Raw genomic sequence first — 15,013 nt, forward strand, 5'->3', positions numbered from 1 at the left:
TTAGGAAGCTCAAAAATACATAAACACAGGATGAATTTTTCCTGTGACCGGTAGATGGAGGGGGACTTGATGTTAGTGTAAAATCGTTTTAACTGACCACAGCGACTTTGTAATGTGCGCCCTCTGCAGGATAATTATTTCCTTGTGCAAGGACAGGAAGCACTGGCATTCACAACAGACTTAAGTTTGAGAATTCAGTTATGTTTAACAAACAAAAATCCTTTGGAACATGTCTCTTTAGGGAGGAGATCAAATTCTGGTAGTGAGTAAATTTCATAAACACTCATTCACTTCTTTAACCCTGCACTCTACGTTTGACTGCAATGAAACTGATCAAACTAAAAAGCAATTAATAAAGACTGAAAAGCCAACTGTATATCAGATCGTGCTGGGAGAGTGATGGCTATTGAGCTAGGTTATGAAAGATAAGTGGAAAGTTGCCTGCTAGACAAAATGGAAGAGGGGAAAGAGAACAGTAGATACAAAACAGTGTAACGGGAGGTAACTAAAACATTAAAAGCAGTCATCTTGTTGGAACATGAAGTCTTTGATTCCACCTTCAACATAAATCTCAATCTATCCACGCCCCCCACCCTCCCTGCTACCACCCTAGCCTACCAAGCCACTTTCATCTTTCCAGATTATACTAGCCTCCCCATTCTCCTTTTAACCTTGAAGTTTCAATCTTCTCATGGTAAACAGCCAGAATAATCTTCGTAAAATGTCAAGTTTCAAAAATGGCTTTCCATTGCTTTTAAAATCATCAAAATTTGACGCCTGACTATGCATCCAACTATACCTCCTATCAAACTCTCCCTCACTGACTATGCTGCAGCCACTCTGGCCTTACCGCATACGTGGCTAATTCTTTCCCACCTTTACATGACATTCCCTTCTTTTCCCCCCTTTCTTCAACTGGTTAACCATTGCATATCATTACAGCCTAAGTGTCACCTCCTCAGAGAAAACTCGAAGAAAAGTATCATAGCTATAAAACCTTTTCTACACCTTCCGAAATAATTTCTTCTCCAGTTAACTGTTCAATGATACACCGGCATAGCTAGCTCAACCAGAAAATAACTTTGCTGCAATCCAAATCCTCAGTGTGCATCCCTGAACCTAGAAGTAAAATTTTTTTGATTTACACCTATTCTAAAGTCTAAGAATCTGGACACTCAAAGACATTAATTTTTGGTGTCTTATCCCGTAACAGATTAGAAAAAACAACTAGGCCAGGATACGAGAAGAGGGAAGTGGAAGCTGAGAGGTACACATGACAGTACAGGATGTGTTAGATGTTATAGTTCCCCCAAAATCGCCATGATCGAGATAAACTTAATCCAGTTCTCAACATTTTGTGAATATATTCTCTTGGTTTTTCATATTATATGGATTAACTTGTGGAATGTATAACATTCGGCATAATTACAATTCAATCTTTAAATGTTATGCTTAAATGTATAAATACATGAGAATTCACACAAATGATGTTATTGATAGGCGTCTTATAATTAGGCAGTCCCTTGTTTTGATCTGTAACACCATGTTCACACGGTTTGAACCAGCCTTTAAGACATCATTAACCTGTCTTCCGGGGCTCAGTGAATCACACCATCAATACAAGCTGTGCACTACAGCAAATTACTCTTCAGTTATTACACTGGCATAACTTTTGAACTGATGGTATTTTGAAAAGTCTTTAGAATAATTCTGTTTAGATATCTATTGTTTATACTCCATGATAATGATCTTTAGTATATACCAGCAATTAAGTACTGCTCAAACAAATGCAAATTAAGTCTTTCCCCTCAAGCTACTCATGCATACAGACAGATGTACAATCAAAACAGCAACAAAACACAATAAAAGTAATAACAGAGACACATACTAGGTACAGTGGCAGCTCAAAAAGGGGTAATCAACTACACTTGTGTGAGCTAGAGGAAGGAAACGTTACCCCAACCAGTTCTAAAAGTAAGAACAGGAGTTGCCAGGGCATCTGAAACACAGCAATTAATGTGTGCAAAGGCATGGAAGCTTGAAATGGCATTGTGTATTGGGAACAATCATGAATAATTTGGGCTGAAGCACAGGCTGTGTGTAATGAGTTGCTGAGAGATAAACTGCTAAAGAACAGAGGAACAGGACTAAAGAAGTTTAGATCAAGTGGAGAACCATTAAAAGATTTTATACAGAAATAATCAGATTTATGTTTTAAGAAGGGAACTGGTAGCAATGAAGTAGCCCACTGGATACTCTTACAATAGTATGGCCAAGAGATGATTCCAAGCAGTAGAATAGGGAGAAAAGGAAGGGGATAGAATTAATATAGATGTCAACTGAAATTAAGAATATAGACTAAAAAGGACCCACTACATGGGCACAAGATAAAAAAATATATATATTGTTATCTCTAATGACTACAGTGCCATTAGACAGAATAGGGACCATAGGAAAAGTATTAAATATTGCTAAACAGAATTCCCTTATGTCAGATAACTATAACTTGTAAAAGTTTAAACAAAATGTTTTTTAAAAGAGAAACTTAAATTTTAATCAATATAAACAAAGAATTAACAATATATGAAAAGGACAAGCACTTGAACATTATCAAAGGTATTAAAAAAAACAAACACAAAACACTGAAGTTCGTAACAGTTCCTACTTATATAATAACGGATGACCTGACATCTACCCAAAGCAAACTGTGATCCATCCACATCACCCAAGTCTGTTTTTCCTTTCCCAAATATGCCATGCAATTTAAAATCTCTACTTTGGCATACACAGTTCTCTCTGCCAAGAATTCTAAACCACCATCCCTTTTAACAAACTTCCCACTTTTCTCCTCTGATGCTCCCCCACCCTAATCCTCCTGGGAAACGTATTCATCAATTCTTTCTCCAACTCTTCTTAGCAAAATAAAGTTTCTCCTTAGTCAAGCTTCAACATGACATGGATCTCTCTAACATGGAGCCCTATATGTTGCTCCCACCTCCCCTCATCTGCCCCACCATGAACTTCTCAAAAGCAGGAACTTTCTCTTATTCGTCTTGTTGTCCTCACAGCCTGATATATTACAAAATGCCCAATAAGTGTTTACACAATTGAAATGAAAAGTGGGTGAATGTTCCAAAATGACATGACACACAATAGCCAGGGGGCAATTTTTGCTCTATGACGGAATGTAGTCACTGCTGAACAGCGCCAGTTCCACAGTTCATCTACTTATTCCTATGTCCATTGTCAACAAGATCTTAAGAAATATATGTGCTCTAGAAACAAGACTCACCATTAACAATGCTTTCCAAGCCTTGCCCATGGCTAGAGAGCTGTACTAGATGCTGGGCACAGAGAGAGATAAAGGGTAATGTCCCATTATCTTTAAAGACTAGATATAATCCAAATCCTAGGTAGCCATCTGGATTTAGCCATTCATAGTTATCCAAACTTTAAAAAGTTCACTGAAGTTAATGGGTCCTCATTTGTTATGGATGGTGTAAATTAAAACTTTCTGTCATTTGTTCTAAACTTTCAGTTCTGAAACTACATTTTCCAAAGAGAGCCATCATAAAAGTCTTTAGACCTGGGCTCTAGTTTTGACTTTTTCACTAATTCACTAATTTGTTGTGTAAATTTTAAGTCACTCATACGTGATGCTTTAGTTCCTCTCCTATCAAATGTGAGGGCTGAATCCTACAGGAAGTTTCTAATTCTCACTGAGGCCTGTGTGTTCATTTTGAGATAGAATATACAATTATAAATTCACTGTTGGGTATTCATAGTTTATATATTTAAGTTAGGAGTGAAAAACCTTAAGTTTATCTGAACTGTTTCCCATTACTTATCATTTTGGTTATTGTTGTTTGAACCTCTCTCATTTCATTATACAGGGTATACTTATGAGGTAGCTTAACAGGTCTTTTTGAAAATGCAGTGAAATTTATACGGCAAACTGAGCGTTTTCTTATAGGTAGTAACTTTAACAAGTAGCAAAATTATTCCAATTATACTGACAAGGGGCCGGCGGAGTGGCGTGATGGTTAAGAGCTGGCTTGGGATGCCAGAGGGCCCCGATTCGGATCCCACATATGAGGGCCAGTGACACTGCCCTCTACAAAAAACAAAAAAAACAAAAACAAAAACCAATTATACTGACAGGGATTATTAAGTAATGCTTCTGAAATGCTCAAGAAAACTACCTTCATTAGTCAGCTGTTTCTAACCAAAACCAGCATCATTCAGTTTGATAGCCCAACTTATTTATCAAACCTGATAAATAAGGTTTGAATACAATTCTCTGAATATAATTTTTGACACCTACATAAAGGATAAAACCTGGCTACAACTGAAGCTAAAAAAAAAAAAAGCTGCACACTGTTTATAACAGCAAAACATGCTAAATTCTTAGCTATAGAGAACTGGTTAAACAAAGTAGGGCACATTTATACAATCAATGCAGCTGTGAAAAGCTGCATTTGAATACTTACGTGGAATAATTTCTAAGATAAATTAAAAAGCAAAGTGTAGAACAATTTATTTTATTTTTTTAAAGATTTTATTGGGGAATTGGGAAAGGGGGCCAGCCAAATTGTTGTCCCTCAATCTTAGTTGTGGAGGGCGCAGCTAGCTCAGCTCCAAGTCCAGTCGCCATCCAGCTGCCCATTGGCAGCTCGCGGCCATTCAGCTCAAGGTGCGTGTTCAATCTTAGTTGCGGGTGGGCATAGCCCACAATCCCATGTGGGAGTCAACCGGCAACCTTGTTGTTAGTAGCACTGCTCTCACCAGCTGAGCCATCCTGCCACCTGTTGGCAGCTCAGCAGCGGCTCAGCTCGGGGGCAGATCACTGGCCCATGTGGGAATCGAACTGGCGACCCTGTTGCTCAGAGTTCACACTCTTAACTAACTGAGCCACTTGGCAGGCCCAAAGTGTAGAACAATTTATATAAAATGCTACATCCTGGTTTTTTAAAAAAGGGAGGAGGATAAGAATGCATATTTGGTTATCTATGGGGAGGAATGGGAACTGGGCAAATGGGAAACAGAAATGTAAAGGAAACTTTATTTTTATATTTTATGTTTTTGAACCATGTGCATGTACTACCTATCTTAAAAAACTAGATGCTTCAGAATTTGAAGACAATTTTTGGAACTCTAAAAAACTTTGAGCAATGACAAACACACTGTTTGGCCACCCAAGATCAAATAAGATTTTTGTTCATCATTTGTACCCTGTAACCTGACCCTCTACTCCCATTAATAAAAGTACTATAGGTTCACTGTGAAAGGTTTGCAAGAAATAAACAAATTTTAATTTTCCTTACATTTTTCAGATTTTCCAGACAGTTTTTCTATATTTTTCCCACCTGACAAAATACATTTTATTCCCACCCAATAAAACCGTAATACGAATTACATATTTATAATGGATAGGCATTCACTGTGTGCACAGTATTAGTAATTAACCCTTCCTCTTCCAGGTGAGGGTTTCCAATTATAGTACCGCTCCCACAGAGGAGGGCAAGCAATCCATCTCCCTCTCTATAGTGAGACAATGGTTCACACAAGGACACATGGACCTAAGCTGAGTGTGTTAGTGAAAGTCCTTCCTAGGATTTTCCTGTTAGAGATAACAGAGAAGACACATACATCTTCTGATAATAATGTGAAGGTAATTAAGTCAACACAGTGGGGAAAGAAGCCCAGAAGAAATACAGAAAGATGCAGCACCGTTAACTTAGCCCATGAATCCAGCTATACTTATATATAGTTCCTGGTGATGTGAGCCAATACATGCTGTTTTCAGTTTAAACTAGTTTGCCATTTTTCCTGTCCCTTATCCAAGAATCCTGACCAATACAATTTATCAAGGTTTTCATATTATTGAATATTCTTTAGATACATAGTTTGAAATGCTGACATAGCATTCTATTGCATATGCCATATTATTAGATATACCATAATTTATCCACAATACCTTATTAGTACTAATAGTATTAGTATTAGTATTAGTATTAGTATTCCCCGACTACTGATAACTTGGGGTTATTTCTAATTGTTTACAATTAAACACATTATGTTTCTTTTAAGCCTCATCTTCGTGAAGACTAGATACAGAATTCCAAATGTGTATGCAGCATAGAAAACATTGGCCCATGCTTATAAAAAACATTGTTTGAAAATCTATTTGTAAAGATCGCTAACATTTTGTCAAGCATTAAGTTATTGGAACAGTCTCAGAGGAAAATAACCTATAAACTCCTAGCTTCTTATATGCACAATGAATGACAAGAACCTTTATATTAAACACATAAATCCCTAAAGCTATTCTTTTGCCCTCATCCTATATGAATCACTTCTTTTTCAAATGAGATTATATATTCTATTTACATCAATTCAAAATCTTTTTTAAAAATGGAAATTAGTGTTATTTTTTAATTTGCTTAACTATGTTCTAAGGTTCTTTATTATATGAGAAACTAAAGTTCAAGCTATCATTTGTGTGCTGATCTTGTTAAAAGGGTGACAAATAAGAGATTCTGCAATATATACTATATCTAAGACTCATCTCTCACCTCCCAAAAAGTGTAGACAAAAAAGAAGTAAATTAGAGTATTAAAACTGCTATATATTAATACAAAAAAACAATACTAGTAAACATTGATTCATTCATCACAACTATGAGCTTGACTGACTAGGGGAATATAATGAGGCTCACAGCTTGGAAACATTTTTAACCAAGTGGAAGTAGTCTACGCTTTTGACAATTTTTTCCTTGTCATACATTTAAACGCAAATATACAATGCCCTACCTATCACAGGAGCTACTAAAGAATAACTTTTGGGCCGGCCGAGTGGATCAGCTGTTAAGAGCTCCCTTGGGAGCGCCAGCTCTGTGCAGCAGGGCTGCGGTTCGAATCCCACATTGAGGGCCAGTGATGCTCGCCCTCTACAGCTAAGATGGTGAACAACAGCTCAACCTGGAGCTGCGCTGCTGTGAGTTGCCGGCGATGGCGTAGGCTGCAGTGGGCTGCCGTGAGCTACTATGAGCGGCTGGCAGCCAGTGTGAGCTACTGGGAGCCGCTGTGAGCGGCTGACCAATGACCAGCGACCGATCTGCCTCACCCGGGAAGAGCACAATGATCATACCAACATGGGCCAGTGAAGCAACGTCCTCCACAACTAGACTGAAGAACAAAAACAGCAATTTGTCTACCTGTCTGTTCCCCTTCCCTGATTCCCCAATGCTGTTTCCCCTCCCCCAATTCCCCAATAAAAATCTTTAAAAAAAAAAAAAGAGTAACTTTTGACATGAAGTCAATCTGTTTTAAGCCCTTTCTAAAAATATTATTAGAAATACTAAGCAATTTCATGTTAGACTAACTGGATTGTGAAATTACAATTGAACTTATCAATGCCCTTATTAACTTAATGAATGGCCTTATAGTTATTTAGTATTATTAGACCAGCAAATAAACTATGAATCTGTAAAATTAGCAATGGATTAAAAGACATCTACCAGTATCATCTCCTACTTTTCCATTCACTGCCACATAAATTCCTATGCTTAGAAAATGCCTGCTTCTGCCTCTAATAAAAATTTCTTAGAAGAGGTCAAGAATATTACATTTCTTTCTTCTTTTATTTTTTTAAGCTGAGCCATCCTGCCACCTGTTGGCAGCTCAGCTCGTGCTGGGAATCGAACCACTGTTGCTCAGAGCTCACACTCTTGAGCAAGCTCTTAACCAACTGAGCCACTCGGCCGGCCCTTGTTTCTTCTTTTTTAACCAAGTTTGTACTCTTTTCTTTTAGATCGTGGGCACAAATCATTATTTATCCTCTTGGATTAAAGGAGTCTAGTTTTAGGGCCAGCCGAGTGGCTCAATTGGTTAAGAGCTCGCTCAAGAGTGCGAGCTCTGAGCAACAGGGTCGCTGGTTTGATTCGCGCCCGAGCCGAGCTGCCGCTGAGCTGCCAACAGGTGGCAGGATGGCTCAGCTAAAAATAAATAAAAAATAAAAAATAAAAGAGTATAGTTTTATAAACAGATTTTTACTTTTTCCAATGGTATCCTAACTACCTAGTTCCACCAGACTGGGCAAGTACAAAAAGTAACTTAGGGTATTAAAATTTATCAACAGACAACCTTTAAAAATATCCTGAATATATGTGGTTAGAAATCCTCATGGTTTTAGTTAACATTGTGACTAAAACAAGGTGATGGCAAAATTTCCAACAAACAATACATTCTTTAATAAAAAGGAAGTTTCCCTAAAACAACAAGTCAATTCTGTAGACTCTTCAAATCCCAGGAAACAAAAAAAGGACCCAGGCAAATAACTATTACAAAAAACACCCAAAACTTCTCTTTTGGCAACATGTAAGCATAAAGCAGCAACCAACACCCTTAATCCTTTTTCTTTTTTAACATATAATGGTTTAAATAAATTAACTAAGGAAGTAAAAAATAAATTACTAAATAAATTGTATGCTAGTAACAGAGTTTAACTATTAGTAAACAGAGCATAAAAGCTTTCACTACTTGACATCTGCTTGGGACTCCAGAATGGTAGCTATGTAAGAGAGAGATACGGGGAGCAGGACAACTATTTAACAGAATGTTGGGGGAAATTTTTTCATTTAATTATGTAGTAGTGCAAAATCTTACTTTTTGGGGCTAAGAAACAAAAAAATAAAATAAAACAATATATTCAGCTTTATATTGTACATGTAGTATAGGCCCTAAAAGGATGGAGAAACATAGCCAAGTTAAACAATGTTTAATTAAAATTCTTGCTAAAACTGAGTACTTTATGGGAAAATAAGATTCTCATTGCCATTCCTACATTACATTCTTAATGATGATCTTCAAGTTAATCATAGTGCCAATAAGTCATGTATGTATTTAATAAACTATTATTGCTTAGTAAAGAGATAAGCAGAAATATTTAAAAACACCAACTAAAAACACAAACACTTAAAAAAATACTTCCATAGTTACAAAAATACCTGTACTATAAAGCATGTAATAAATAAAAATGCATAAGGTATCACAAGTAACACATAATGAACTGAAGGCACTGCCTACAACTGGTTTGGTCTGCACAAAATGTAAAGCAAAAATCCTAACTATTGGCAAAACTCTGTATCTAACTTTAAGAATTTATCAAAACCTCTATTATAACTTTCAGGTAATAGTAAGCATTTCCTTCTCCGTTTTGCATATGTGTATTCTTTTAAAATAGAAAAGATTAATTGAAAATTACTTTACAAAAAAGTTTTACACTAATTAAAAAACGATTAGTATATTGAGACTCTCTGGCACTCAAAAGATAAGAGCCAGACTTCTCTAAAGCATCTACTTCAAAACTTGATTAATAGTGCAGCATCACTTTAATATACACGAACCATGCACACAACGCCTCCAAATAAAAAAACAGTTGATGTTAGTTCTCGGTCCAGATCATTTTTCTTAGTTCCCACAGAGATATTTTTGAATAGCAACCAGAAATGTTAGCGAATTTTTAAAAAACCCCTGCAAATCCGTTCATAAATTAAACTCTGAATGTTTAAAAATCACCACTAAGCTACATAAATTCGTTTATTTCTACACTGTTGATATTTTTCACTTTGAACACTAGGAAATTTCTAAGTCAAGAAAAGAGCCACTGGGTCAATCCCCTTATCACCCTCTCCCCCAACCAAAACAAACAAGCAAAACCTCCTCCCCAGCTTTTCTTTATAAACAAAACACATAGTTCAACTACTTTTTTCTCTTTTTCATCTATATTTGCTCTGAATTCTCCACAGCACCTTTACCTGAAACCAAAACGAACCCTGAACAAGACTAATGAAGCTATATTTCCAGAAGACTCACAAGCGGCGTTTCACGGTCAGGCCTGGGAGCAGTAAGGTCTCCCAGTTTGCAGACCCTTTTCCCAGCAATTCGCACCTGCTCAGCTCAAGAGTGAAGAGGGCCCCAGAATGCTGGGCCCGAAAGGGCAGAGCCGGGGCCTAGACCACCGCACGGTCCCCGAGGCGGCGCGCGCGGTGGGGAGGAGGTAGGCGGCACCGAGAACCGGACGCCAGAGGCCAGGGGTGTCCATGTAAACCGAGGAGGCGCTAGGACTTGGAGCGCAAGGCTCGGGACCCCCTTCGCTGGTTCCTTTACCCTCCCCTCCCCCAAGCCGGAGAAGCAGGGCCCGGGCCGGTGCGGGAAGGGGGAGGAGGTAAACCCGTCCTGTCACTGCACCCGGAGAGGTTGGAAGGAGCACATGTTCTATGGGGAGAGGCCGCGGCCGCCCCTGCCCCAGCTCCTAAAGCCAGACACCACCTCCAGCCCCAGAGGTCCGTCTCTTGCGCCTCACCAGGTCGTAGTCCTCCTCATCATCGCACATGAAATCATCCTCCATGTCAGACATCTTGGCCGGGAGGGGGGAGGGGGAGGAGAAATTGGAGACAACCTCCTCCCACAATCCTTCGCGGCTCAGAGGCGTCACTGCCAGCTTCTCCTCGCCTTCCCGTCGCGCTTAGAGGAGCTGAATGTTTTCTCCCGGAACAAATGCGCTCGGCGTTGAGAGGATTCGCCAGGAAGCTAAAAGGCAGTGCACCGCTTTCTCTTCCTGCGAGACGGTTGGTGCCTTAGCAACTAAACCTAGCAACTGGGGAATCATCAAGTGGTGCAGATCTCAGCTGAAGGGCCATGGAAACCTTGCGCTCACATCGAGCAGTTTCCAGCCTCCTAGGCAAGGGAACAGTCTCCTCCCTTGCCTGGGACTCTGGAACCATCTCGTTCTGGTGAAAGTAAGAGGCAGCCTAGGACCAGAAACCTTTCGTGGAGAAAAGGCTGACATGCCCGTCCTATATGACAGGTATTATTATTTCTGCCATTATTATCTGTGTGCGTTTAGCCTACACATTGAAGTGGGTGTTCCTGTGATGTTTGGAAACCTCAGCAGTACAGTTTATATGTAGTGATTGTTATAGTTGTAGTCGGGGAAACCATTCTGTGGATACTCCAAATCAGTTAAGCATCAATCAATCGAGACGCCCCAAATCTTCAGTTCAATGAATTATAAACTGACCTTTATTCCTCTTGGGACCAAATTAAGGTAGTAGTTAACGGCTGGTTTTTAAAAATGCATTATTATTAAACAAAATCATTAGCATAATTAGGAATAAGAAAATGAAATAAAGGGGAAAATACTGCTTTTCAGTTAGAATTTTCTATATAAACTTCTAGCTCTGTCCACTTGAATCCACAAATTTTATGTAGTTACAGCACATATAATTTCGGATTCTTTTTTCACCTAGTTATGTAATAGCATAGGACAATGTATACACTATATTCTTGACAATGATTATTTTAATGATTGCATAAATAATTCCTCTATTGAATGTACCAATGCACTTTAATTTACTTAAGCATGCTATTATTTTTATACATTCAGAATGTTGCAAAAATAAAACTATCTTAAACAGTTATGCATGAAATGTCTTTTTCATTTTATTTCTTCTTAGAAAAAAAGTCAAAGAAGAGGAATTACGGACTGGATTTTTTAGTAATCACTTGTATAGACCTATTTTTGTCATATTTCTTAAAATTCATATAACAATAATACTCCCCATGTTTTCATCCCGATATTTTATTATGAGAAATTTCAAACATACAGAAAAATGGAAAGAATAGTCCAGTGAACATGTGTCTACCCACTATCAACTTTATTTGTATGGGTGTATTTATTTCGTGAATGAATTGAAAGTAAGAAGCAGATATCATGACACATCACTCTTAAATGCAGTTATGTGTGTCCTAAAAATAAGGACATTCGCTTATGTAATCACATCATTATTACACTAAGAAAATGAATCATTCCCTGATATCACCTAATAGCCAGTGCATATTCAAAATTCCCTTATTAAACATAGAATTTTAGAATTGTAAGAGCCTTTAATGATGTCACTTTAGAGTCCAAGGCTTTCCAAGCATGGCAGTTCATTAGATTATAACTTCCCAAATCCCATACCAGACATTCTGATTCAGTAGGTCTGGGGTTGAGTTCAGGAATCTTTACTTGTAACCTTAAAACAAAACAAAATCTCCCTATGACTGGGGTGACTATACATACCAGTTTGCCTGGGACAGCCCTGGTTTAGTACTGTTGTTCCAGAATAATTATCAGCATCCATCACTTTCAGAAGTTTGGACAATAACTCACATGGTTACTCTACCTGAAATCCATAATTCTTAAAAAAGAGATTCCTTTTCGATTCTCTTCAAAAGGTGGTCAAGAGATTCGTTTGCCCAGCATAATCAGAGCTACGCAGTTTTGCTTTTCAGTCAATATAGCAATTTTGAAATTATTAACCATGTATGTACTGATCACATGTATAAAACTACATGTTGATTTACATTGAATTTATATAATTTGCTGCCTTTTAATGTAATTACTCCTACAATGGGGAAAGAATTATTTAAGTAAATTAGTGACTAAGAACATTAGGAAAAATGCAGCTAAATTTTGAGCATAATATCCTTGGCCATATCCAAATTTAATAAACCCAGTCTGGAAATTTGCTAAGAAAAGTTAAAAAGGTCTTCACAGTGCTTGGCACACTTTTTAGGTACACAAGTGCTAATGAATGTTTGTTGAATAAATAAACATGTTAGTTAATCTTTCTGTGCAGAGAATGCCCTTATATCTCTACACATCAAAATCTTTTCTGTATTTAAAATTTCATTTAAATGTCACCTCATTCACATAGCCTAGCCTGAATACTTTGTGCAGTTATGATATTCTCTTTTTCCTGACATCACTTTTACTTAATAAACAATAAACACATTTTTATTTTAATAGTGCATTGATTTGACATGGAGTCCTCAGGGCTCTGGATTCTGGTAGTATTATTAGTACTATTACCGCTGCATTATGGCTTACATTTACTTTTATGGATTTATCTGAGAATCAAAAAATATAACAAAAACGCTTTCTCTATAGAATGCAACATGGTTAGATGTTATAGGTTGTTTTGACAACCTATGACAATTGATCCCAATTGATTTCTTAGCAAAATAAATTCTTGAATTACGCCAGTCCCATGAGATCCCTTACAAATGTATTTCCCCTCCCCCGAAAAAAAGAAAAAAGAAAAAAAATTCTTAAAATAATAATTGTAACTTTATTGAGGTGGGCAACATTGAACGGTTATGACAAGAGAAGATGAACGTATTGTCAAGTTTGAACATTCCTGGTACTGTATTTAGTTTCTGGGTCAAGAAAATAAAAAGAAAAAAATATATAGTTTTAAATTGGGACAATTTATCTGCAATTTGGCAAGTCTAATGTACACTCTAAGCATGAAATGCAAGCTTCTAATTTCAAAATCAAGTTAATCTAAAGTTTTGCTCATCAGAGTTCATTTTTATTCATGGAATATGTACTATATGCAGAGTTTGTGATGATTTTTAGAATCAATTCATTTATTTAAATTACAATTTGCCATAATAACAGAACTTTTTGTTTATGTTTATTTGTATATCCTAATGCTTAGAATAATGCTTAGAACATAGTAGCACCTGATGAACACTTATTAAATGAGTGATAGAACAATGGATGAAACGTAAAATGTAAATGCTAGTGGTGGAGACATAATAAATACAAACATCAATAAATAATTAATGTAATTTCAGATAGCCATAAACACAACAAACCAGACTTAGGGGATAGAGAATGACTGCAGGGTAGGTTGGGTGGTTTTAGAATCTTTATAACAACTCTATGAAGTCGGTTATTTTTAGCTCTCTTTTATGGAGGGAAAAATTCAGACTTGTCCAGGGTCACAAAGTTAGTAAGTAGTTGGATCCCTCTAAGCCAGGTTCATCAATGTATTCCTTCATTGAACATTTTTTGAGTGCATGATAGACACTGAGCCAGAGTCTAGATATGTACTAATACAGCAGCCACGTCTTTCTAGTTGGAATTGAGATGTGCTGTAAGTGTACAATATACATTGGATTTTGGAGAGTTCCTATGGAAAGGTAAAATATCTGAATAGTTTTTTATATTGGCTATATGTTAAAATGATATTTTGTATATATTGGGTAAAATATATTATTAAAATTAATTTTATTTATTTCTTTCTACTCATTTAAAGCTGACTTATAGAAAATTTAAAATGACAGATATGGTTTGTGTTGCAGAATCTGATTCAGTGGATTTGGGCCCAAGATTGTACATTTCTAATTAGTTCCCAGGTGATGCTGAAGTTGCTGGTCTGAGGACCACACTTTGAGTAGCAAGACTCTAGACTAGATAGACAGGAAAACACAGAAGTAATAACAGTACTGGTGGCATAATTACTATGACTGGGCACAAGAGGGTATTTAGAGGCGTAGTTGTTGTTTTTCACTCTGCAAAACAACCTATATTCTGTTAAAGCATTTTCGCACAATTTCTGTCCCTTTCACATTGATATATAAAAGATTAGCATGCTGTATTTAACTACATAAATATATAGTTCTCTGAGTCATGAGCTTATCTTTTGCCCTTATTTAAATGATTATATATTAGAGAGATGTATCTATTCTATATACAGATGAATAAGGAACATATAAAGAAGACATTAAAGAAGTATAATATTTTACCATAATGGGAATATACCCAAAATAGGTTGCTGAAGTAGAATCTCTCAATTGTTGAACAATACCTTTTTCTATTATAAGTCAAGACAAGAAATATTTTCCAGAAGTTGGACTAAACCACAGAAATAACATTATTTCAGATAAATGATTTATGGTCTTAGAGACTTAGTTTTGAAGGTAGCGGTGGGGACAAGAAATGGGGAAAATTTCCTGGAGGAAATGATTTTTAAGTAGAGACCTAATGTATATGTAGGAGTTAATCAGGCCTGTGTTACTCTAACACCCATGCTTTTACTTTGAATTTGGATCAAGTTTTTGTTTTGTTTCATTTTGGTATTTATTTTGTTTGCTGAAATACTTTATCTGAACAGAAA

The 15,013-nt window shown here is 36.9% G+C and overlaps 2 protein-coding genes across 3 annotated transcripts in view; one reads left to right on the plus strand and one right to left on the minus strand.

Moving 5' to 3' along the window:
• COPS2 (COP9 signalosome subunit 2) overlaps window positions 1–10,500 on the minus strand; it is a 29,397-nt gene extending 18,897 nt beyond the window's left edge. The window contains exon 1 of one of the 2 annotated variants that reach the window (XM_019664651.1): window positions 10,366–10,500. In XM_019664651.1, the coding sequence (XP_019520196.1) occupies window positions 10,366–10,419 (54 nt within the window). In that variant the 5' untranslated portion in view covers window positions 10,420–10,500. The remainder of the gene's footprint in view (window positions 1–10,365) is intronic. The other variant, XM_019664662.1, reaches the window with a different exon arrangement.
• Window positions 10,501–10,526: 26 nt separating this feature from the next.
• The window catches only part of GALK2 (galactokinase 2), a 143,901-nt gene continuing 139,414 nt past the window's right edge, over window positions 10,527–15,013 (plus strand). The window contains exon 1 of the mRNA XM_019664627.1: window positions 10,527–10,869. Within this exon, the coding sequence (XP_019520172.1) occupies window positions 10,541–10,869 (329 nt within the window). The 5' untranslated portion in view covers window positions 10,527–10,540. The remainder of the gene's footprint in view (window positions 10,870–15,013) is intronic.

The sequence above is a fragment of the Hipposideros armiger genome, unplaced genomic scaffold (assembly GCF_001890085.2).
Source record: "Hipposideros armiger isolate ML-2016 unplaced genomic scaffold, ASM189008v1 scaffold_12, whole genome shotgun sequence".
In the NCBI taxonomy this organism is placed as follows: Eukaryota; Metazoa; Chordata; class Mammalia; order Chiroptera; family Hipposideridae; genus Hipposideros; species Hipposideros armiger.